Genomic DNA, 25723 nt, shown 5'->3' with positions numbered 1-25723 from the left:
AGGACTATATAAAAATGATCGTGCCCAGTAGTCCATTTTTACAAAGCTAAAGCAGAAAGACCTAGGCTTGAAGAACAACGCTAGGGCCTAAGCTTTATTAGCAGGAAACATTTTCAGTATTTAAACATTGTTAAACATCAGAATAAGTTTTTCAGAAAAGTTGTCGAATTTACTTGGAAGACAATCAAGATTTTATTCAAGAAGGCTGAAATTAAAGAATCCTTTAATAGAAAACATATTTCTGATTCTACAGCTATAAAACACAAGAAAAAGTCTGTTAATGAACTACATGATGCCAATGGATCATATTGTACATCATTATAAAAATATACTTTTTAAAAATTAACTAAATTTAGATTTAAATTTAAGAGTGTACTTATCATATCTCTTCTGGGGTAAACTTAAAATATAAATGACTGATTTTAAAATATTTAAAGAGAATTATTTAAAAGTTACTGCTTCTGGACAATAAAATATAAAAGCCTCTTTGTTGGGGCAATGTGAAATCATTAAAAATTGATCCTGGGTCTCGTCCACTTCTGATTTTTATTATTCTTTTAGCCTAACTTTACTATTCCCTAGTAAGAGCTGACAGGTTATTCTCCCTGTCTTTCTCTCTTAGATTAAACCTTTGGGATTAAATTTTCCACTTTTTACGGGAAATTTGGGGCCTTTTAATGCACATTAAGAAAATATCAAAGGCCAGATGCTCTTTTGTTTGATGGCACTTTCCATGAGGAAGATTGGGCATGTGTGTAAGCAACAAATCACTGGACCTCTGATTATCCCATCCTTATTACTAGATGAGGTTACCCCCCCCCCCAAAAAAAAGGCAAAGCTCAGATTTTATGAAATAGGTTATTAGCTACCATTTTTTATTTTGGATTAATTGCTATTCTAGAATATAGACTCAGATTGTCCTTATCAGTTTGAAACATGAAACACAAAATCTGTTTAGAGGAATTAAGTTTTATCACATAACTGGTTTTGATTCTGGAAAATCATTCATGGAGGAGGATAAAACTCACTTATAAATTCTCATTTGGACAAAATGATTTAGGAAAGAGTGCTGAATGGGTACCTGATCTTATTAATGTCTAAAGTATGGCTGCTGTCAACATAGAAGACAATACTTTGATTGTAAGATGTGAGTTTTATGTATATGAATATAAATGATGTTAATAATAACTGAAATTGTTTCTACAGTGAAATTTCTCAGTATATACAAGACCAAATCAAACCAGATTTTCAGAAAAGCAACCTTTGTTGGTGACTTTGGGCGCTAGAATGCTATGTGTTTGTTTTGTTTGTTTTTTGAGGAGAGAGTATTCTCTCTTTTTCAAGAAATGAACAGATATTGCATTTAGTTCTAAATCAAAATCTTGCCAGAGTAAATACAATAGTCTCTGTTTAGTCTACCTTTGTTGTATGCTGATACTGTGTTACATCTACATTATATAAAAAACTATTTGCTTCTGCAAGGTGACTAGCTGGGGCACATTTGTGGTGCCTCAGATGCTCCCTCAGAGTCCTTATCCAGACCCTCATCCAGTCAGTCTACCTTAGCTGTCTCTGCGTATGACTAGCGACGTTTGAACCCATTTGGTCCCACTTCCTGAGGATGACCAGTCATCTTGGAATGTGAGGCCCTCCCTCCTGGCTTCCAGAGTGCAACAGGCTTTTGGCTCCTCATCCACTTCCAAATTTAGATAAAATGCCACTTTATAGAGTATAGGACCTGGCATTCTGAGAAGCCATCCAAGGGTACAGCCAGGGTTCATATGATGCAGGTATTGAAGACTCTGGGTGGTGAACTTGGGGAAGCAGGAAATGGAATGAAACATAGCAGATAAATTCCTTCTCCTAGCTCCCATCTTTCCTCCCACGGACTGTGTCGTGCTTTCTCCAGAGAGCCTACCTAACAGCAGCTTCTTTCTAAGTCAAGTGGTACAGCTGCCCAGTGATTCTCTGAGTCTGTTTGAGGTTCACAGGAGAGTAGCAGCCATTGGGTGACACAGCTCCTCTACTCTTCCCCATCATTTCCTGCCTCGCTTCCTTTTTTGCCACACCGCCTATGCCCTGGATTCATGCCTCCCAAATAAAGGTTGGACAGTTAATTTGGACTTTCTTCCCTATAGAATAAGGGCTAAGATCATTGATCCTTGTGGCAGAGAGGGATAGTGCTACACCAGAATGTGTGCTGGAGTCTTGAGTTGTCACAGAGAAGCAGCTTACCAGCCAGAAACACCGTTTTATTTCCAGCCCCCTTTGCACCAACATGTGGCCACATTACCCACTCTCATCACTGGGATGTGAGCAAGACTGATGTGAGGCACTTCTGGGCTTATGGCTTTAAGAAGCATGGGGAAAAAAAAAATTAAAAAAAAAAAAAAGGGGGCGCCTGGGTGGCGCAGTCGGTTAAGCGTCCGACTTCAGCCAGGTCACGATCTCGTGGTCCGTGAGTTCGAGCCCCACGTCAGGCTCTGGGCTGATGGCTCAGAGCCTGGAGCCTGCTTCCGATTCTGTGTCTCCCTCTCTCTCTGCCCCTCCCCCGTTCATGCTCTGTCTCTCTCTGTCCCAAAAATAAATAAACGTTGAAAAAAAAAATTAAAAAAAAAAAAGAAGCATGGGGACCTTCTCATATTCTCTCTACCTTTCCCTCATCTGCCACTAAGAGTTGGCAAAAACAGAAAATGAGGGAGGCACCATGTAGCAGAAAGCTGACCAGAATACCTGTTTCAGACTGTTTCCTGTTTAGTAGGAGTAAGAAATGAGGTTCTGCAGAGATTTTAGATTGGATTTGGATAGCAGGAAGTGTTTCCCTAACTGAAGTCTTGATATTAAGAAAAATTAAGATGAGGATTGTAAATACACTGCCTTTAAGTGACAATTAGGGCATCTGAATCCTATTCTATCAGGTTCTGAAGACTCTTCTCTTAACTGCTATACTCGATTCCTCCACATAGTAATAATAACAACAACAATAATAAATATAATTAATATTTATCATTGCTATGTGCCCAGCAAGTTGTATCACTTTTCTCACATAATCTCACAATAACTGTATGAGATAAGGACTCTTGTTAACCTCATACTACAGTGGAAATATCCAAGGATTATGGTAACAAATAAAATGTGAACCTAGGATTCCCAATCCAGGTGGTCTGACTTATTCTACCTGATATAGTATACTGCTTCCCAGAGCATTTCAACTCAGTAGTGAACTGTTAAGAAAGACTAAATACATATATTCAGTTTATTTCAAAGTGCACTGTGGACTACAAGTCCATTTTATGTTGGAGAAATGCAAACTCTAAATCAGATGTATTGCATTGACCAAAATGATAAACCACAGAGAGTCAAACTTCATAATTAAAATAGTTTTCTGAGAGAGCCTAAGGTGAGGTTTATTGGCTAGTAAGCTATTATCCATTTATAAAGCATCCTATCAATTTCATAGATTTTTGTGGTTATTAAAAATTATGTAAGATACAGAATTTATTGTGGTTAATGGCTAAATCTTGAGAGAATTATAACCAGAGAACATGGCTTCATTTATAGTAATATCGATCACTTGATTTCATTTTTTTCCTTATAATGTTTATGCTAATAAAACACTAGAATTCAATTTCTTTCTTTTTCTTTCTTTCTCTCCATCTCCACCCATCATCCTCCAGATTTCAGACTATTATTTTTGTTCTAATTTTTAAAGGTATGATGAGGCCATTTGATAGTGCAGTCTGTGGCTGTACTACAAATTGCCCCAATAATAACCATGCTATCTTTGCCAGAGCACTATAATTCTGAGAATTAAAATATTAAACAGAAACTTAAAATGCATTCGTTAGGCCAAGTTTGGTAGATCTATTGTTTGTCCCTCCAATGTTTATGATCTTTTTGAGCAGGGGACTGAATAAGGGCTCAATGCTCACTTCACAAAGATAAAGTAATTCCATATTCATTTTGTACAGAATACTCAATAATTCATGAATAGCTTTCTGATTGGAACTATTTTCATCTTTTTGCTAAATCACACCATTTTACTCCAATAAATAAGTCCATTTTGTTATTAAAGCCATACTACAGTGAATGAGCATTAGATGTATTGCATTATTTAATTAATGCTTATGTTCATTATTTGCATTGGAAGTAAACAATATTAAAAAAGTAAACAAATTATTTTAATGAGGCCTTTTATAATGCTCTTTTTTTGCCTTCAAGGTTATGGCTGAATGGGTGGTTTTAAAAAGTTAATAGTTTACTAAGTGCCTTGGAAAAGTTTTCTGTCATTAAAAGTGAAATATGCCAATGTTTGCCTCTAAATAAAAGTTATCAATACAGTGTATAGAGAAAAAAATTTTAAAAAGTTACCTGTGCAATGAACATGTAGGCTCCATATTGAACATACTGGCTTTGAAACCATACAGTTTTAGGGGAGAAATACGGCCTAAGACGTTCATAATGCTTCTGAATTTATGTCAGACTAGGTTTATGTTAACTAGGATTTGTGAGCATTGTGTGATAAATATAACAGAAACAGCTGACTGATGAGAGTAAGGTCCACTTGGTCTAAATTTTGATGGATGTGGAGACAGGAGAAATTTCTTAAATCAGAAACAAACTTTCCACGGTGTGTTTATTTTAGTAGGTATGACACCAACATATATTCTGGAGTCACAGGAAAATAAGTCCAGGTTTTCTACTGGTGCTCACTGCTGTGCTGATACAACCATGTTCTTGGGAAGGATATACGTAGTTTTCCTTAGATGAATTGCCCTACTTGCTTTCTTTACACTAGGACTTCTTTAGAGATTATCATTAAAAGTTCAAGACATATGAGGTTTTAAAGTGTTTTCTGAGTGAGAAGATGTCCTGTGATTCACTAAATAAATGCATTGGGCCCCACCGATGACAACTTAGCCATTTTGCCATTTTCTTTGTCAGTAAAAGCACAGGCCTTATGGCTCTCATCTATTGCACCAGAGTTTTAGAACGTGTCTCTCAGATAATTTAATAAGTCCTATCTTCTTTGTGTTAAAAGTAGAAAAATAATAGGGGCACCTGCGTGGCTCAGTTGGTTAAGCATTCAGCTCTTGATTTCAGCTCAGGTCATGATCTCATGGTCCTGGGATCAAGCCCTGTGTCCGGCTCCATGCTGAGAGTGGAACCTACTTGGGATTCTCTCTCTCCCTCTGTCTCTACCACTACCCGCCCACCCCCAAAATAAATAAATAAATAAACGTTAAAAAAAATTTAAAGCAGAAAAAAATATATCTTAATTCCTTAAGCCTATCTGGGAAAACTCTGAATCTGTCTTAATATAAGGACAGTTAGTATTGGTTACAAAGGGCTCCAGAGTGCTTACAGAATGAAATTACCTCTTTTCACAGTCCTGTTCAAGATCTTTCATGAGCTGGTTCTACATGGACTTTCTAATGAAACTGAGTGCTGCTGTTCCACAGTGCTGTTCCTCAACTTATTTTGAGGCAATTCTTCCACTGGTGGTGCATCCTGGAAACTCATAGAAGAAACACAAAATAGTCTGGTCTAAGGCACGTCTACCCTAGGCCTCAGGGAACCTCCAGGAATCATTTTCAAGAACAATGACTAGCATGCAGTGCACGGGGCAAGGCGAAAGATCAACACATATCTGTATAATCAGTAAAGGAATTAATTTCCTCTATTTTATCATTGGTTACTCCCTTATTTCTACAGAAAATGTCCTTTTCACCCCATTTTGCCTTGAAATCCTATTCATCCTTCAAAAACATGCCCAACTCTCACTTCCTTGACAGATATATTTAGAATCTTTTCCAGTTGGAAGCAATATCTCTTTTCTGAGTTACTATAAAATTAACTCATGCCTCTATTCATGCCATTTTTGAGCAACTATCCATGTCCATTTTTTCACTACAATTACTCGATTTATGGGCATACTTTCTATTTGTTTCTAGATCCTCAAGGGAAAGATCTGATTCTGATTCATTTTTGTATGTTTCATAACACCTAGCATAGTGGCTTAAACATCAAGGATTCTCAGTGATTTTGTAGAATGAACAGTGGAGAGATATATAGGTTGAGCATTACTTGGAAGAAGCATTTCCCTGAGCAAGGATTATCTATAGCTAGACCTATGGTTCCCCACCATGTTTTTAAAATATTTTTACCACTTTAGTTATGTTTTATTGTAATAAACCTACATACAATTTCTGTCTCCTCTATCAGACTATAAGCACCTTAAGTGCAGCAATCATGTATTACTCATCTCATATCTCTAGGGTTTAAAAACACGTTGTGTGATACCTGTTAGGAGTTGTTACTTCTTTGTAGAACAAATAAATGAATTTGTGCTCTATATTAGAAAGCTTTTTTTCCTCATGAGGCATTTTATCATATATATATGTATATTTAGCCAGGGATATGTATTTGTCACATTCCATGGCTAGAGTCGGGTTCCAGTCCATATCAAGCAGAAGCTCTAAAATCACAAAGCACAGCAGGTACCTAGGTGGCAAATTGTACTTGAAGTGCTGGAACTGACTGAAATACTTCAGTGACTCTAAAATAGATAAGTGTACCTGAAACATGCAAGGGGTGTGAGTCCAGTCCTCAGAGGATAAATCAAACTGACAGTTCTTGTTTCTTTGGGACTTCTTTAAACAGGTAAAGCAAATAATAAAGATGTCTTTTGAGGCATTTTTTTTTTCTCTTGGACTAAATGGGATGAAGCTATGATCCTAGAAGAATGAACTTCTTCTCTTGCCTTTTTCCGTCATAGACCTTGTCCTTTTAAGACACATAACACTTGGATCATACTTCTGTTCGGTATGTGTTTATTAAAAGATCTGTTATTCTAGGGTGAAGGTATCTGGAAAACACTGACACACCTTCTTAGAGATGTGCCCCTGTAGCAAATCCCCAGCCCTTGGTATGGTTCTTAATCCTTTTTTTCCAACAAAAATAAAAACAACAAAACAAAACAAGCAAACAAACAAGAAAACCAAAATCTCATTTCTCTTTTTAGCACACAGACCTTGCTGATTCTCAGTTTCATGTCATCGTTCATATTTTTTAATTCCCTGGAATTCCCTGCCCACAAATTTCCACATATTGAAATTATAACCATCCTTCAAGGCCCAATTCAAATCTTTCACAGATGTGAGCTCTCCCTCCTTTAAATCTCAGAAAAACTCTTTTATGTTTCTTATTTCATCTCACCCTATTTTTTGGCAAAGATGCTATAAAGCAAAGACTATATCTTGATTATATCTCTATGCCTTATATGTAGCCCTAATGAGCAAGCTGTTCATTGTAGGATTTCAATACATATTCTTATGAAGTCTTTTCCTACCAGGCTTATATAAATAGCACAAACTTGATTAACCAAATGCATATTTAAGTGAAAGTGAGGTAGATTGTAAATGAGAAACTAAGCTATTTAGATCAACTTTCCACTGAAAACAATGAAAAATGCTGGATAAAATATTTCTGTTTAAAATCACCTTTAAAAAATTGAAAGGTTGATAAGATAGTGGTAAACTGCTAGGGTAATTATTTTTGGAAAATGGGAATCTGAACACAGAGAGGAAAGCTGAACATCAGATCAACATAACTGCTCTTTGCCTGAGGGCATTTGCTTATACTGTACATTTGAACTTTGGTCAATTGACTCCACAGAATAATGGAAAAGGTGCTGCCTGCGGTCTTATGAAAGAATAAAGGAGAAACGATATTAAATTTGTTCCCTTTCTCCAACTTAAGGGATTATAAAGAAAACTGTCTTTGTAGATGAGCAATGTGACAGAATTTAAAAAAAAAAGGAAGAATGAAAAATAATTCTGTCCCTGAGAAGTAGCATAGTTGTAACTCTCCTATTATGTGTACAAATTTTGAGTTTTAAACTGTTAACTTAGATTGAGCTTATCAATCACTGGGAGTGTCCCAGACCCTTTGAGAAAAATGCAAAATATTCTGGAGCAGGACACATTTATCCCAGGACTAAATGATTAGAACACAGTCAAAAATAACCAGACACACAAGGAAACAGCAACGGAATGAGAAGCAGCAGAAACAGACTGATGCAGACTTCAAATGTTAAATCACAAGACATATAAAACAACCATGCTTTTTATTTTAACAAAATAAAAGGGAGCCTGAAAAATATCTGCAGATGACAACTGTAACAAATGACATAGTAAACGAAAAAGCTTTCTCTAGAAATAAAAATTATAATAATTGAAATAAAGATGTTTATCAAAAAAAGGTGATTGGATTAAAGAATCAGAAAATAAATCAAAGGAAGTGGTTTGAAACGCAGTTCAAAAAGACAAAAAGATTAAAAATAGAATGTAAAATGTGGAAAATAGAGTAGGAAGCCTCTAAATGTAGGTTTAACTAGAGGCATAGAAAAATATAAGAGAAAATATTTTTAGAAAGCTTCACTTGAAAATAATAGCTGATAATTTTCTAAAATATATTAATGATACTTAAAAACAACTTCAAGAGGCTCAACAATCCATACAGGAAGAATAAAACTGTGGAAAAACAAAGGTAATAATAAAAATATCATGAGTAGCCAGATACCTGCAGTTAGACTAAGGTAACTTCTTGATCACAATAATAGATGACAGAAAAGGTTGGAATAACAATTTTATGTGCTAAAAGAAAATAACTACCAAATCAAAACTCTATATCCAGAGAGAATATATATATTACCAGAATGAGGGAGAAATAGGAACATTTGAAACAAGCAAACACTGCGACAGGTTGTCATTACAAGACCCTTTCTACAGGGATTTCTCAGAATATAGGGTTATCCTAGAAGGAAGGTGGAAGATGAAGGAAGAAGTAAATGGCAAGGAACATGGCAAATATTGGGCAAATATAAACCAACATTGACTCTATAAAAATAATAATATCTGGTGGTGTTAAAAAAAACAAAACAAAACAAAATAAAGAATTAAAATACCAGACAACAATAGCATATGTGTTGAGAAGAGGATAGGTGTGTTAAAATATTCTAAGCTAGGGGCACCTGGTTGGCTCAGTCTATTAATCTTCCAACTCTTGATTTTGGCTCAGGTCATGATCTCACCATTCATGAGTTTGAGCCCCACCTTGAGCTCAAGTCAGGATCTCAACAGTTCATGGTTCAAGCCCCCTGTGGGGCTCTGCTCTGACTGCATGGAGCCTGCTGCAATTCTTTGTCTCCCTCTCTCTGTCCCTCCCATGTTCATGATCTGTCTTTATCTCCCTCTGTCTCTCTCTCTCTCAAAAATAAATAAATGTTAAAAAATAAATAAATAAAAATATACTAAGGTAATATTTTGGAAGACGATAAAGGATTTGATTAGCTTTAGTCTTTGCTAGGTATCAATGATGCAATCCTAGGCAAGCCACTAGCAAAACAGAAACAAAGTGCAAAGTACATCACTCTGATCAGTGCAAAAAAATAAAAAATAAAAATAAAAAAAGAAAGAAAAAGCATGACATATTTAGAGAAAAAGGCAAGAAACAAAAAAGGCATATACTGTGATTCCATTTATGTAAATTCAAAACCAGACAAAGTAAACCACATTTCTTAAGGGCTATATATACAGCTGGTACAGGTGGGGAAATAATGAAAAATTATTTAATAATAGCTAAAATGCAGTTTAACTCTGTAGGAAGGGAAGAGGTTGGGTGATATAGAGATAAATGGCAGGGGGTAGGGCTTCTGGAGGGCAGAAAGAGTCCATGTCTTCATTTGAGTGAAGGTTATGTAGGAGTTTGATTAACTTTTAAAATATGCATATATATATATATATATATATATATATATATATATATGTTATACATTCCACTAAAAGTGGTTTCTGTAGTATTTTCCAATGACAATAGTTAACAAATTTAAGGTAAGTTACAAAGCAGAATATATATATAAAAAAATCTATGAGAATATGAGCATCATCCTCTTCTTCATAATCCAGGAAATCCGGATGTAGGGACACTAGTGGTTTTCAAATGCTCTGGCTCACAGGAGGGCTGGCCAGTCTTGACCAAACTTTCTCTGGTCAGAGATGAAGTGAACAAAACAGAGACAGTGTATATAGACATAGAAGAAGGGTAGTTTCCCATTTTGGTAAAGACTGTATTTCATTCTGAGGTTTTTTTCCTCCCTCGATTTGGGATTGGGATATTTTTTGATGCCCTTTCTACTAGAAAGTGACAGTGGTAGTTAAGCGCTAGATTACTCTTTAATGTCCTTATTAAAAACAAACAAACAAAACATAATAAGTCAGTCCTCTTTTTCCTTGAACAGGTCACTGAGGACCCAGAACCTATGAATCTCTAATTTACACACACCAGTGAAATGATTCTGTGTCTATTTCCAGGAAAAGGCTGCTTTTGATACAAATCTGAGCTGGTTATAGACTGAAAGAACCTCAGCAAGAAAGATAGTCAAACATGGACTGTGGGATCAGGCATGTTTTATGACACGCTGTATTAAATGTGAAAGTCACAGGGAAAGAGCCACTGGAGGAAGGTGAGGGCCCCAGGAAAATACATATGGTCATGCAAGAGGTAACACCTAGAGCCCCAAATGGAGGAATGGCTTCTCTTTCAGAATTATCGGTGATCAGACACACCATTTACACCGCCTAGGGATACATAGTTCCTTTTTTGGAGACTGTACATGCTGATGGTCCTTGAGTTAATGTCATTATTTTCTCTTCTATACATGTCCGTATCAGTTCAAGCACAAAATCCATACGATGTAAAAATATGGTAAAATTATATTATGTCCTGTATTATGTACTATAGAATATATATATTTTAATAGAGTATACTATATTAGACGATAATAATTAATTGATAGCTACTATTAATCTTTTCTTTTGTTAAGTAATTCCATTCCCTTTTAATTCTGTTGGCAGATATCACTATCCCCATTTTACAGATGAGGACTCTGAAGTGCAAAGAAGTCGAATGACTTTGTCAGCTCCTAAGCAGCAAGACTGGAATGAAGTCTGCTGTGGTTGAACTTCAAAGCCCTGCTCCTAGCTACTTTGCTGCTTTGTCTTACCACTGCATTAACATTCAAAGATCATTCCTATAAAGATTAAAATGCCATTTACTCTCTTAAACCACATTCTGCACTCACTCAGTCTGTTTCTACTGACCCCTTGGAGGAAAGGACAGACTTTTTCCCAGAAGCACAATGAACAATACCAGGACATGTGTAAGGGGGTGCAAGGAAAATTCAGAAATTTGAGCGTAAATCTCTTTCAAAATGAAACCACAACATCTTTAATCAAGGCCTGGCAATCATCATATCGTTTCTCTGAGACTGGAATTGGTAAATGTGGGCTATCCCACTAGGCCTTTAATACTTGGTTAGAAATGTATCCAAGAAGTTGACTAGCACGACAATTCATGCAGTACAAACATGAATCTGTAATTCTCTTCCCTGTTACCACAAAACACAGTTAGTTCCTGCCCTGAATTCACTTTGAAGACGAGTGCCTGGGAGAAACCATAAGAGCATTGAAAATGGGGCCAGAAGTAATAAATAGGGGCTGCCAAAAAATGTTAACGAACGTCTTCTAAAAATAAAATCTATTGTCAGTTTACAACTCTGAAGGTTGAACTGGAGGCATGCAATCGATTAGCGATTAGCGAGCTGACTTGAGAAGTTTTCTTTCACCTGTATAAAATTAAGTAGCTGATAATTATATTTCCTGGTACTGGTACAAGGAGATTAAAATATAAGATAAAAATAAACCAAAGCTTTAATGTGGAATCTAATCTAATCTCTCCCGTCATCCCAGAACATTCACATAAACTCCGGCTCAGGTGGAATTCTTCTCACCCAGCAGGACGAAGATCGTCTCAGCAGCTCAACCTGCCAGACAAGCGACTTTCCTCCCTTCCTGACTCCCCCCTTAGAACTCATTCAAAGGGAAGACAAAGTCCCTGTGAGTGGATAGGAGGTGTTTTGTGCCTGGCCTTTAGGGGTACTTTATTTTTCTTAAAAAGATTATCTCAACCTTACTGTAGGCCCCAAATAAAAACAAAACAAAAGCCTAGAACAAATTTCTGAGACAGTTTAAATTAAAAACACAAACGACCGAGATACACTTTTAATTTATTTATAGTTAGTTTACAGATTGGACCGCACCAAGACTCCAAAACCAGCAGGCCACTTGGGGATAAAGACTATTGCGATTATCAGGGACAAGCCAAATGCTACCTTTTGCTCTTCTATTTAAAAACAAACAAACAAACATCTCCTAGCAAATGATTTTCTATTTCCTATTTAAAGAGGATTACATAGCAAACAAGACTAGTGGCTGGAAAGCAAAGAACTTTCCAGCGTTTTATTACCTGCCAAATACAAATTAGTTCATTGCGGTTGACTCCTGCCAGGCGACCCCTCTCTCTGCCACCCATCAGGCCGATGGGGTATGGCAGGTTTGTTCCTGCCCGGCGTCCTTCCTAATCGGGAGGCCGTGAGACATGCTGCTTGCCCACCGTCTCCCGTATCACATGGCAGCTCTGGTGTGTGGGCAGCAAGGTTGTGAGCTTGAATTGCCCCAGTGACTCACTCAGAATTGCTCCTACTCACTGTCACCATCGAATTGCCGTGGGCATATGGGAGGCCCTCCTCCAGGTACAATAAAGCAACCCTACAAATTTCACTTTGTAATAACTACGGGTTACAGAAATTGTATTAGCTCCATTAGATGGAGTCAGAAATATTCAGAAAGGTTAGCTGGATATAGTGAATGTCGCAGTTAGACTAAGATAAAAAATCACTTTGTTAACTTAGAGTGTTTCCTCATTGGTAACACCCTATATTAAGGTGCCATTTATAAACAGTTTACTATTATTTATTAATGTATGAAGCACTTTACAGCATGCTAGATAACAACTTAAATTCATGTATTAAAGATGCACATACATGGTTTAATAGGATTTACGTCTTATAATATTCTTTAAAACAGCTTCCCATAGTCTCATCCGTTAAGCATTTATTACTAATGCATTTTATAACATACTTTATAATACATTATTTGAGCAAGTAGCTGCATTTAGTGATCATTTCATAAATAAGAATAAAGCATTTATAAATGGCACCTTAATTTAAAGTGTTACCTTCACATTACTAGATAGCTGTTCACCATCCATCTCATTTTGTGATTATTCTCCAAATGCACCACTTAATAAAACAGACACTAAGTTCTATTTTCCCTTCATCTGATTAAAAGTTTATTGAGTCATTTCCTCCATCTGCTTTCAGTTGTTGGGAGCTTGGAGGCTCTAGTGTGATTTCTGATGAAACCAAACTTTTAATTCAATAACATTTCTGTGAAGATGATAATAGCAGAAACAGAGAGCTACCTACCATGTTAGCCAGAGCCTGCTGCTTAGATTCTTTGTAAAATTCAATTTTTCGACTAGAAAGAACGATCCAGGAAGTAGACCAGTTTTTCCTTAGGAAAATAAAAAAGGATAAAAAAGCATTATCATTTGAGGAAATCCTTCATAGATATTATATAAGCAACATTTGGAATGAGTAGAGACTGTATTTTTAATTAGTCTTCATAAAAGTCTCTTCTTTATTAAAATCTATAGGTGGTACGGAATTTGGGTAATAATAAGGACCTTCTGTAATTTTTAAAAATCATGGCATTTATAGTAAACATTTTTCAATTTGAATTTCCTCCCAAATTCTTTTTTAAGTACTAAAACTCCAATACTTGTGTATCCATGTCCCCCTTCACAGTCTTTGTTTCCACAGCAAGCTAAAAATAGCAGGGTAAAAACAGAAATCAGAACCCCTGCCTTTATTGTTACTTCTCCTCATTGCTTCAGTATATTTCAGAATCTGAAAAACTAACCAGCTAATGTGTCACTACCTACTTCAAAATATTCTTTTAATGTTGAATCTCACTGGAAATCAAAGAAATGCAAATAAAAAGAGTGAAATGCTTTTTCCTTCCTTGACAATCAATTTGGCAAGAATTAGAAGAAATAACACCAAGGGTTACTGAGAGTGTGGAGAAATGGATTCTCCCATACAATTCTGATGGGAGGGCACACAAGCATATTTTTCTGGAGTGAATTTGGCAATATGTTTTATTTAAGTTTATTTATTTTGAGAAAGAGAGAGAGAGAGAGAGTGGGGCAAGGGACAGAGAGAGAGGGAGCCCAAGCAGGCTCCACACTGTCAGCACCAAGCCCAAGGCAGAGCTCAAACCCAAGAACTGTGAGATCACGACCTGAGCTGAAATCAAGTGGGAGGCTTAACTGACTGAGCCACCCAGGCACCCCGGCAATATGTTTGTTTTTTTTAAATCTTTTGAAATGTGTTTGTCTTTTGACTAAACAAGTCCATTCCTATGAATTTAAGTTCATACTAAAGAAGTCATCTCATAAGTGGGTAAGGCTGTGTGCACAAGAATGAAGTGTGCCCCATTATTTCTTAATTCTGCACCTAAAATATATTTAAAAAGATTAGTTGCATAAATTGCATATAATAGATTCCTATAATGGAAAATGAATCCTATGCTGTAAAAGAATACTGATATGGGAAGGTTTTAACAAAGATCATAATACAATATATAGTTTATAACACCACACTGTGTATTTGCCTAAGACTGTATTCCCTCCTCTGAGCCTCTTCTGATGATTAATTCTCATTCATCAGAAGTTAAAATATTACATCCTAAAATGCATTCCATTACTTCCTCACACAGCACTTACGATAAAAAAAAATAACTTTTGTATATTTCACCTCCATTCCCACCATTCTAAAAAAAGCCTCAAAATGATAGAAAGTATTTCATGCTTATGGAAGTATCCCCAAGTGGCCAGCACAGTGCCTTGAACAGAGGAGTCACCACCTACATATTTGCTGAACTTATGCACAGGGAGGAAAAGCTGGAAATAACAATAATTAAATCAGGTGGTAAAATCACTGCTTTTCATTTTCCTTTGTATTTCTTGGTGTTTATCAAACATCCTGCACTGAACATGTATTACTTCAGTAATTATATGTGTGCATTTGTGTCATGAAGAATGCCCTTTTTTAGATAGTAAAATATGAAGGAGGTTAATATACCTAAGTTTCTATCTGTTCCATCAATTGCTGCAGTTTGCTTTGTTTTAACACTCATTTCAAAAGAACTGAATTTGTTTTATGAAAGTGGTAGAAAGTAAGTTTATAGAGAGACTCTATTCAAGTCAATAGAAACCTACACAAAAATATGTTTAAAATGACCATTCACGATCTTTGTGTAATTTATTTCCACTTGCTTCTTAGAATTTAGGGGTTTGATTGAAAGGACAGCTCTGAATTCAGTAAAGTTAATATTTACACCAAGGTTAGATTGCTCTTACATGCCTGAACTTTCTTAACCATACACCATTGTGTTAAAAAAAAAAAAAAAGAAAAAAAATGATAAACAGAAACAAAACAAACAATATGTATTTTCTAACATGAAAATATGAACATTTATGTTCTTGGACCCACTTGTCTTCAAATGGGTCTACCATTTCAACCAAACAATGAAAAAGGTGGGGAAACACACACACACACACACACACACACACACACACACACACACAGAAAGCCACAAAGACTTTTCCCCTCTTTTCCCCTAAAACCCACTTCTCCTTTTGGGTTCCAGTAGCAGCAAAATGGAGTGGGGCAGCCATAGCCTTGTCTCTATGCAGGTCATAATATTAGATGACCCCATAAAGAGAAAAGAAAAACATTGGAAGGACTGCTGGCCTACACCGGGCATCTTTTATCTCTACCCCTTATTTTGACAGTATGTGATCAGGGAATATGGAACACCCTCAGACTGATGGAACCCATATTTAACCTGCCTGTTATATTTCCCACTACATTTTTCATCTCATGGCAGGGAGATACTATACCTTATTTGTTTCCAGTCTATAGCAAGCCCTGGATAAATGGTTCTGATTTGAATCTGTTTCAGATGTTGATCGTTTACAGAATGTGTTGGCATTACTCTTCCCTTCCTTAAACTCAGAACTGGAACTGGTTAGAAATGAAGTTGCATGAAATTCAATTATCTCACGGTTCTCTGTTAGAACTTTGAACTGTTATGAAATGTTCCCTGGTCGGTGAATCTGATGAACAAGTCTGGAAGGGTAAGAACTGCAGGTCTTGGAACCTTGGTGCTATGAATTGCCCTGACACTTTCGTTTTGAATTTATAAGTTACAATGTGTCTATGGTATTAGAAGAAAAGTGAAGATTGTTTCAATTTGCTTAATTTTATTTCAAAAGGAAGAAGAAATGCTGTTGTCAACCTTTTAGATGCCCCCATATCATTTCAGTTTTTTTTCCAGTATCTCTTTAAAATAAAAATTAGCATAAATTATTTTGAGTACCTACTAAAGTTTGATTGCCTAGTAGAGGTTGAGTTTCACAAAAAAGATAATGAAGATACTAATATGTCCACTTATTAATATAGAGAATGAGGTTCAGAGAGTTTAGGTAACTCACTTAAGGCCACTTAGATTTAGAGTCAAACCCAGTTTCTCTGATTTGAAGCCTGTAATCTATTCACTAATTTATGCTGTCTTTTTTTTAAGGATTAAGCGTTACTAACTTGGTTAAGAAGATTGTCAATGTCAGATTTCACCACGGTTTTGTTTGAAATGTTCACATTGTGACACCTAGTGTGCATAGCCTGTGACAAAATAGAAGCCACGTAGACTCCCTCATGAACTACTTTACCTGACCCTAATTGGAAGGACAGAGCACAGACCTGCCACTTCCAAACTCTCTCCTTCCCTTAGAAGTTGCATTGGTTTAAAGGATGGACCAATCAACTCCTCAAAAGAAGCTGGAAGCAGGGCACCTAACAGTGGCATCTGTGTCTTTTCTGCTGGGGAATTACTCTGGTCTGTGATGAGCAGACTCATCTGCACTCTGTGAAGACCAAAAAACAGGAAGTGAGTCAAAGCCTCCAGTCTAGGAGTGGCTGACAATTCACATAAGGGGCACACCTTTTAACCTCTGACTTAAGTTGGAACCTGACTCTATGAATGAGGTACTCTGGGGACTCGACCATTTTCCTTACAATATCTGGTCCATACCCCGTCTGGTAGCTTTGGCCTCTGCTGCCCGTAATTCTCAGGATATCAGTTGAAGAGCTTTCTCGCCCATGACTGTAACACAGGAGCCACTTGGACGGCATTGTCAGCTCTGGAGAGAGTCGTGAAAAGAGTCAAGTGGCAAACTTTTGCCCTGGCTTGAACTTTAAATGCTTTCTCTATGCAACCAATACTTATAGGTTCTATTGTTCAGTGTATTGACAGACAACTCAGGAAGCGAGTTACTCCTGCAAACTTTGAGGGCTTAGCCAGAACACGTGAGTCTTTCAGCGTCTGATGAGACTTTTAAAATAGACCCTTTAAGGATGAAACAGTTTTCAAAATGGAGAGAAAGTCCTCCTACTCCCCCATCTCCTCCAGAGAGACAAGACATCATCCCTAACCTCTTACAGCTTTTCCACTTCTGCGCACATTATCCGACATTTGGTAGGTGTTTATTAAAGGTTTTTGAGCAAAAAAATATATATGGACTCTCAAATTTCAGGAAGGTCACACATCTAGATTTTTCCTGCTCAATGTGTGCTGTTATTCACTAACAAGGTCTACAAAAGCACCACCCTCCTGTATTTCTCTTCTCTGTTCCTTAGTTTCCTAGTGTTTTGATATGTCTTTCCTAGCATTAAAGAAACAACAATAACAACTATTTAAAGATTCTGGTTTACTATATATTTTTTTCTAATTTATAATTCTACTGGAAATACTTGAATTTTCCCTAGAGGTCTTTCTGACTTGCAGAGGTGTGTCAATAAGATGAGCTATTATTATGCATGCATTGTCCCCGCTCTGTGCTAGGTATCACACCTGGTATTTTGTTGTATGTGTTGAGTAATTAAATCACAAGGTCAGTCACTAGTATCTATTGAACATCCACCACACAACTGTCACAATTCCAAGAACTGAATATATAAAGGCCACAGGGGTGCCTGTGTTGGCTCTGTCGATTGAACGTCTGACTCTTGATTGCGGCTCAGATCATGATCTCATAGCTCGTGGGTTTAAGCCCCACATCGGGCTCTGCACTGACAGCTGTGAGCTGTTATGAAATATTCTCTCTCCCTCTCTCTCTGCCCCTCCCCTGCTTTCTCTCTCTCTTTCAAAATAAATAAATAAACTTTGAATACATAAAGGCAAATAAGAGACACCTCAAGGGGAGGTCTCAGGGGGAGACAGGCAATACACATGGAAACAAAGCCTCCACATGGCACTGGGAGGTGGGTGATACCCCTTATTACAGATGAGGACACTGAAGATTAGTGAGTCTGCATCCCACCCAAAGGTACAAAAGTCATAAATATGGGATTCGAGCCAAGTGTCTCAGACCTTGAAGGCCCCATTCACTGTGCTGTCTAGTGGTCTCTAGAGCAGGTGTCATGCAGCTCTCCATTAGACATTCTGAGCATGTCTGTGGAGAGCCGCATAATAGGCTCTGAGAAAGGAAGGAAAAGAACTTTGTCAAACAAGTACTTAAATGTATTTCTCTCTGGAGTGAGGCCACTTCTTAGCCTGACCTGGGATGTTGCGGGTCCTTTATTCCCTACCTTCCCATGATGGCTAGCAGGTAAATTTATCCATTGGTGGGAGCCAATTAATGCCTCATGATTTCATCACCTTAACTGGAAGGGCATTCTTTTCTATTTCTCCACACAGAGGTGCAAAACAAAAAACAAAAAAACAAAAACCCAACCTATTAGATATGGACTTCAGGTTAAGGAAGACACATAGCTCAGGAAATACTCAACCTCAGTAAGTCAAAGGTCCTAGGAATAGGTGGACAGTCTCCCCACAAATGTATGGAGAACAATCAGGGGAGGGACTGATATGGATACTAGTGATTCAGTGCAGGAGACAGATTGTGACTCAAGAAATGCAAGTATTTATGTTTATTTTCTTTTGACAAAAGCACAAATCATGCCAAAGTTGGGGAGAGGTGCTTACCACAATTACAAGGAGGAAGAACTAAATTTGAATGATGATTATTTACATGTATGTAATTGGTGCGACATTTTATACAAGTGAGACACTTTACAAAATTTTCCTAGAACAAATCCTCAGTTGTGAAAGGACGGGAGGCAGAGGCAGGGCAGAGCTGGCAGTGAAATCCCCCAAAACCCAAAAACAGCACAGGCATCAGCGCGGGGGAAAACTCTTTGCATTCTACAAAATGGACACCGGGTGGCAGCACATAATAACAGCAACTTTGTAACTGCTTATCTGAAGAAGGCTGGATAGTGCTAAAAATATTTATTACCATTGTAAGACTTTGTTAGCCTGAGCTCAGGTTTAACACATTCATTTGTTTCATATCTTACACTCACTTCTCCTATGCCTCCTTTAGGTAATGACAGATGGCCAACCAAAAGTCAGAGGAAAATATACATGAGATAGCTTCATCAATTTCAGACTCTCTTTGGGCCACATGCCTTTTTATCTGACTTGGTCCCACTGGATTTGACATGATTCCCCACAGTGGCAGGAATGAAAGTGATTTATGCCAGTATCCCTGACTGTCCGTAAAATCCTTTGGTCACTGTTAAATGTTCTTACTCATTCTCAAACTGGTAGGTTGGGAAATTATTTCTTCTCTCTCATAGTCTAAATTCTTGTACATCGCCACTGCTAAAAGTGGGCCAAAGAAACACAGATGTATAAACACACACATCTTTGTCAGTATTACAAGAAATGTAAAATCTTGATATATTCGAAGAGTTATCAGATGTTAGAAATTACAGCATAGAGTGGAAATTTTAAAACTAAAGCAAACTTTTACAAATTAACTTCTGTATTCTGTACTATCCAAATCTTCCCTCCAGTCCTCACTACTGAACTTAAAAAGAGAAAAAGACGATTCAGCCTGGAAGAATTTATGGGGATCCTGAGCAGAAAGTGGTAAAGAACAAATAAGTTCACATTAGCAGGGTACTTTAGCATCATGTTCTAAAGTCTCTTCTGAGAAACAATTGTTCAAGAAAAAAAAAAAAGGGAGGGAACAAAACAAAAACAAAGGTCTCAAAAGCAGAACAGGGACCAGCTACATGTGATAAGATGTACAGAGCACAAATGAGATGCTGCTGACAGTGCAGGCATGAAGCGACAGTGACAGGTGGAGATGGAGAGGTAGTGTCCATGCTGTCAGGTGCCTTCTGTACATGGAAGTATTGAAAGGAGCTTTTCACTAGGGTTTCCCAGAGCTGCAGAGAGGCCTGGGATACTTCCTTGCAGAGATGGAAGTCCCAAAATGAAGAAATTCTTAAACATCACCAGAAAAACAAACCGCATTTTCAGTGTAAACAATTAAAAAAATGAAAGCTGAATGCTACATGTATTCAACTTTCAGTCTTGCCTGTGTATCACATGGTAATTTATGGCACCCCATTTCAGGATAAGCTAAATTTAAGGCCCTTTATGAATGTCAGATATAGTCAATGAGTTCTCCTTTCTGTTACCCACTTTTATTCATAGTCAGAGAGTGGTTAAACTCTTCCTAGAGAAAAAGAGAAAATATACGAAAGAGGGAACCTAAACAAAAAGGAAAAGGAGGGGAAAGAGGGAAAATAAAAATACAATGCATGATGTAGATGACTTATCATGGATTTGTGAGTAGAAAACTTTATAGAGAGTAATAAAATAATGTTTGCTAAGTGATAATTGAAGCCCTTAGCACTGTTGATGGTATGAAGTAAACGGACAGTTCTTATTCCCTGGCCCCAAATAGTTTCGAGCAAGAGAGAAAACACTAACCTACTTCAGAGGACAGGGCTAAAATTTGATACTTACTATACATACAATAAGATTTGGGAGGAAGGAGAGGCTAATACCAGTGACCAATTTTCTCCATTTGTACAAGTGAAAGTGAAATAGTAACACAGCCTATCTCACAGTATTATATCAGTATTACTGGTGGAGCATTTATCCAAGTACTGGACAGAGCGTGTGTTTAGCAATACTGCTTATTAATTAATTAAACTGTATAACAAAATATAAAGCATTTTAATATGTGGGGAAACGTCAATAAAAAAAGACATTTATATTAGAAATACAAACTATAGCAACTATGGTATACTATTTAAATTTTTTTTTCAACGTTTATTTATTTTTGGGACAGAGAGAGACAGAGCACAAACGGGGGAGGGGCAGAGAGAGAGGGAGACACAGAACCGGAAACAGGCTCCAGGCTCTGAGCCATCAGCCCAGAGCCCGACGCGGGGCTCGAACTCACGGACCACGAGATCGTGACCTGGCTGAAGTCGGACGCTTAACCGACTGCGCCACCCAGGCGCCCCAACTATGGTATACTATTTAATAGTTACTAAATTTTCAATGGGATGAAAACTACACAATTTTCAAGGTTATGATTAAGCTGACCATTTTGTTGCCAATTAAACATATCAACACTTTGAGCAAACAATATGACAATATGTAACATTAAAAAAAAAAAAAAAGTCATGTGATTTAATCAAGTATTCCAGGGTTAGCATTTCTCCTAAAAAATAAAAGAAACATTGACAAACAATAGGAGTTTTACTCCAATTATAGCTATTTTAGTATAAGACTGGAATCAACTTAAAATTCAAATAAAGAAAGGTGTAGGAATGGTTTGGTATATTATAGTGCCATCAACCTGGTATATGTTATTAAACATGGTGACCATATCTACAGAATTCAACGGGTAAAACATGTATAATAAAAGACTAAAACAAACCCCACAAACAATCAAGAGTAAAATTATGGAACAATATGGATCAAAGTTAAAGATTTTTGGTCATTGAGGACTTTGATCAGCACAGTAAATAGACCGTGAGAGACTTGGAGGAGATATTTGCAAAGTCTAAAGTTGACAAGGTATTACTACCTGGAGCATATTAGGAGTTCTTTCAAAAACAAAGTAAGTAGGTCAATAGAAAATCATCAAAGTTGAAACATAGGCAATTCTCAGAAGGCAGAACCTGACTAACTCAAAATAGATGAAGTGATGCTCAACTAAAATGCCAATGAGAGGAATAAAAATAAATGTAGTAACATTCTATTGCCATCAACTTGCAAAACTGAGTTATATAATGCTGTGTGATGAGATGGTGGCAGGGCAGGTTCCCTTCTGCTTTGAAGAAGGAGTGTGAACTTGTGCACTCATTCAGGGAGGAGTCTGGCAGTAGCATTCAATGGATTTATAGATGCGTGTATCTTACCACCAAGCAATCCTTCACTCCTGGGTACAGGCCCCAGAGAGAATGGCTAACAGATTCGTAAGGGGACATATATGTGTAGTTTATTGCAATGTTGTTTGAGATGGAAGGAGTTAGGGACAATTTAGGTGTCCACTCCTGGGAGGTTAAGTTAAATTTGGTGTATTTACACAATGACAAAATGGGCAGCAGTTGGAAGAAATGAACTCATTTTAAATATATAGATATAGATTCATGTCCAGACACTAACACTGAAGAAATGTAATAAGAAACAGAATGAAGTTTAAAACACAAAAGGGCTTATGAAATTTAGAGCACATTCACATACACACAACTACACACTATTTGCTAGAATGCCACACATATAACCACATAAATATATAGAGAGTGGATTTGATGAACATACATTCTACAGGGGATTGAAGTGAGGATTGGAGGCTGAAAATAAAATGAAACCAGTTAGGGGTCTTGCCCAGAATGATGATAATAAAAGGCCACACAGTGAAGAGTAAAATCAACTCAGTTCAGTGCACCTGATGCTAAAAAAAAGAAAGAAACTGAAATGTATATAACTTTAAATGAAAAAAAGCTGAAAGAATGCATAATTGTATGCAAACTGGTTGAAACAACAATAAAATAGAGCACAAGCTAATGTTTATATGAATTTAAACTAGAACACAAAAATGATTTGCAAACTGATTAAAGTAACAACAAATGAAACGAATATAAAATGATACGTACACTGATTGAAACTGACTAAAAAAATGTATTCATGGGAATTAGTTAGGGAAAGGGCCTTATTCTGCCCCTCTGCATTTTCTTGACACCATCTTATAAGAAAAAAATTTTATCAGGACAGTTTATGGGCAAAAACACTATGAAACCATTCTGGTGGGACATCATCTTTATTTTCTGGAATTCCTTTCATTGGTATCTCCTCCTTTTCCATGCATGAGGCTTGAGGGAAAGCTCTCACCTCCTCTCCCCTACCAAGCCCCAGTGAAAGCTAAAGTGATAACTTAGACGAGGCCTTGGGTCCTTTTCTGTCCTTCCTTTGGGCTTTGTGCTCACATAACTGGTAAGGTAAGAAAGGGTCTTGATTATTCACCTTGGAAAGAGCCATTGCTGCCCTCAGCACCACTCCCATGAGCTGATGTCCCCGGGAGTGAGGTCCAAGGAAAAGGAGGACACGAGGATGAATCAGTCAAAGCCAAAAACTCCTCCTGTCACCCTTTGACAATACAACTCCCTAAGCCAGACTATCCACTGAGGTGGGGACAAGTCCAGTGTCTTAAAGCAGCCTTGAGCCTTGCATTTGACTCTGTCTCCTATTCATGTTTCTCCTGGACTCTTCAAGGGGATGTGGCTGCAGGGTTACTGCAGAGAAACAGTGTAAACGAGGATTCAAGGCCCTCTTTACTGTCTGAGAATAAAACACAATATAAGAAAAAAAAAAGAGCCTGTTCTTTAAAATTGAAATAGCTATTTTAAGCAGTAGTAGAATTACGGACGATTATTTTCTCCAGTTTTACTCCTTTTAAATAAACATATACATACTCCATTACAGGCAGCAAAAAAAGCATACTTCATGGTCTAATGTTGGCCAGAATGCTGTCCTAGTAATGAATTGCATGATACAATTAACAAATGTCCCATTGTGTAGCTAATTAGTACATTCATCCTTTATGGTTTAATACTATAGTCATAAGTAAATGCTTTGTCTCCCAATTTGAGCGCCTTCTACATATCTTTGTAGCTTGCATATCACCTAGCACAAAGCTAAGTATGTAATAGCACCTATATGAGAAATAGGAAAAATTCTAAAATGGAAATGATTATTTCTAAGTATCCCACACACAGAGAATGTCTAGCATCTTTCTCTACCTATCAACCTTATTTTTTCCTTCAAGGCTTTTGTTGTTGTTGCATGGGAAATTCTTATTTCCTTTTTCTAATTTCTCTCACCTTACTCTGTGTTCATTTCACCTCCAAATGTGGCAACATTCAACTTTTTATTTGGCAGGTGATTTTATTTTCCTTTTTATCTTTCTCAAATGAATTTTATCTGAGTAGTAAATGTACTTCAAATCCTCCATTCTTCAAAAATTATGCTCCTGACATATTGTAGGGAGATTTTTGTATACTGCAAAAAGAGTACACTCATCCCTTCATCTGTTAAACCCAAAATCAAGACTCATTATCTTATTTATTTGCATTTTTTTAAGATTCAAGATCCAGGGGTGCCTGGGTGGCTCAGTCGGTTAAGTGTCCAACTCTTGATTTTGGCTCAGGTCATGAGCTTTCGATTCATGAGATCAAGCCCCGCATCTCTCTCTCCCTGCCCCTGCCCTGCTCTCAAAATAAATAAATAAACTTAAAAGAAAAAAAAATTTTCAAGTTCCAGAAGGACAAGAGCACTTCATTTAATATTATGTGCAATGATATTGAAGGTAGTGCTTTATTAGAAAACTGTAATTACATTAAAATAATAGTGTTTATCATAGTGATAGCAGAGGGGAATATCCTGGTATTGTACCATAGGGACTTCCTTTCTAAACAACAGCAGTGACACAAGTTGAGGAGATGGGGAACTATCACAGTTATGTAAAAGTGAATTAAGTAACCTTTATTACCTTAGTTTCTTTCCTCCATCTGCAATTTTAGCTTTTTGAAGATAACCTTCTTTTTCAACCATCTGCAAAAAGAAAGCATATATTAAAACTGTGTCAAACTCCTATGCATTATTATTTTGAGTGAACCTATGCTCTCCAACAGTCATTGCAGTGATGGAAGTTTCCAGTCATAGAACTTCATTAATAATGCATATATAGCTTATGGGAAGTGCCTGCAAGATCATAGTCATTACAAGCCGTTAAATATCCAAAAGAAAGATTACAAAGAATAATGTGAATGATTTATTAGATGGCAATACACCTTTACTCACTTTTCTTTCAGGGCATTGAAGTCCCTTGCTACAAAGTTGATTAAAAATGGTAAAACAAAAACAAATTTAATGCTTTTCTTAATTTAATGATCATCCTTAGAAAAGGTCCTTTCCACACCTAATCCTCACTACCTCATGTATCTGCTGAGGCCAGGAAGTGAAGAGAATTCAGTGGAACCAAGTAACAGAGCCAGTTGAACTATGAAAGGGCATTTAAAACAGTGATATTTCATGCATTTCCTTCGGTCACTAAGACACACTATAGTAGCACTATTTCATTATCTTCTTCCATAATGTGGGTTTGCTTCCTTTCCCGTTTGTACTTATTGGCTTTCATCGTTAATACAGCTGCAAGTTTCTTAAAGGAGTTTCAACAATTTGTTATAACTTCATAGAGGTTTTTGTGGAGTTCTAGGGTAAATAAATGTACAATGCTAATTGCGATGTGTTAACTCCCAGCAAAG

At 37.0% G+C, this 25723-nt stretch overlaps 1 protein-coding gene across 4 annotated transcripts in view; it reads right to left on the bottom strand.

The window, feature by feature from the left end:
- The window catches only part of ARHGAP15 (Rho GTPase activating protein 15), a 618637-nt gene that overhangs the window by 503092 nt on the left and 89822 nt on the right, over window positions 1–25723 (bottom strand). For all 4 annotated transcript variants that reach the window (XM_045479691.1, XM_045479692.1, XM_045479690.1 and 1 more), the window contains 2 exons: window positions 24949–25010; window positions 13388–13475 (listed from right to left, as the gene is read on the bottom strand). In XM_045479691.1, the coding sequence (XP_045335647.1) occupies window positions 13388–13475; window positions 24949–25010 (150 nt within the window). The remainder of the gene's footprint in view (window positions 1–13387; window positions 13476–24948; window positions 25011–25723) is intronic.

Source organism: Leopardus geoffroyi, chromosome C1, assembly GCF_018350155.1.
Source record: "Leopardus geoffroyi isolate Oge1 chromosome C1, O.geoffroyi_Oge1_pat1.0, whole genome shotgun sequence".
In the NCBI taxonomy this organism is placed as follows: domain Eukaryota; kingdom Metazoa; phylum Chordata; class Mammalia; order Carnivora; family Felidae; genus Leopardus; species Leopardus geoffroyi.
The sequence above is the reverse complement of the archived record's forward strand: the minus strand, read 5'-3'. Positions and strand labels throughout refer to the sequence as shown.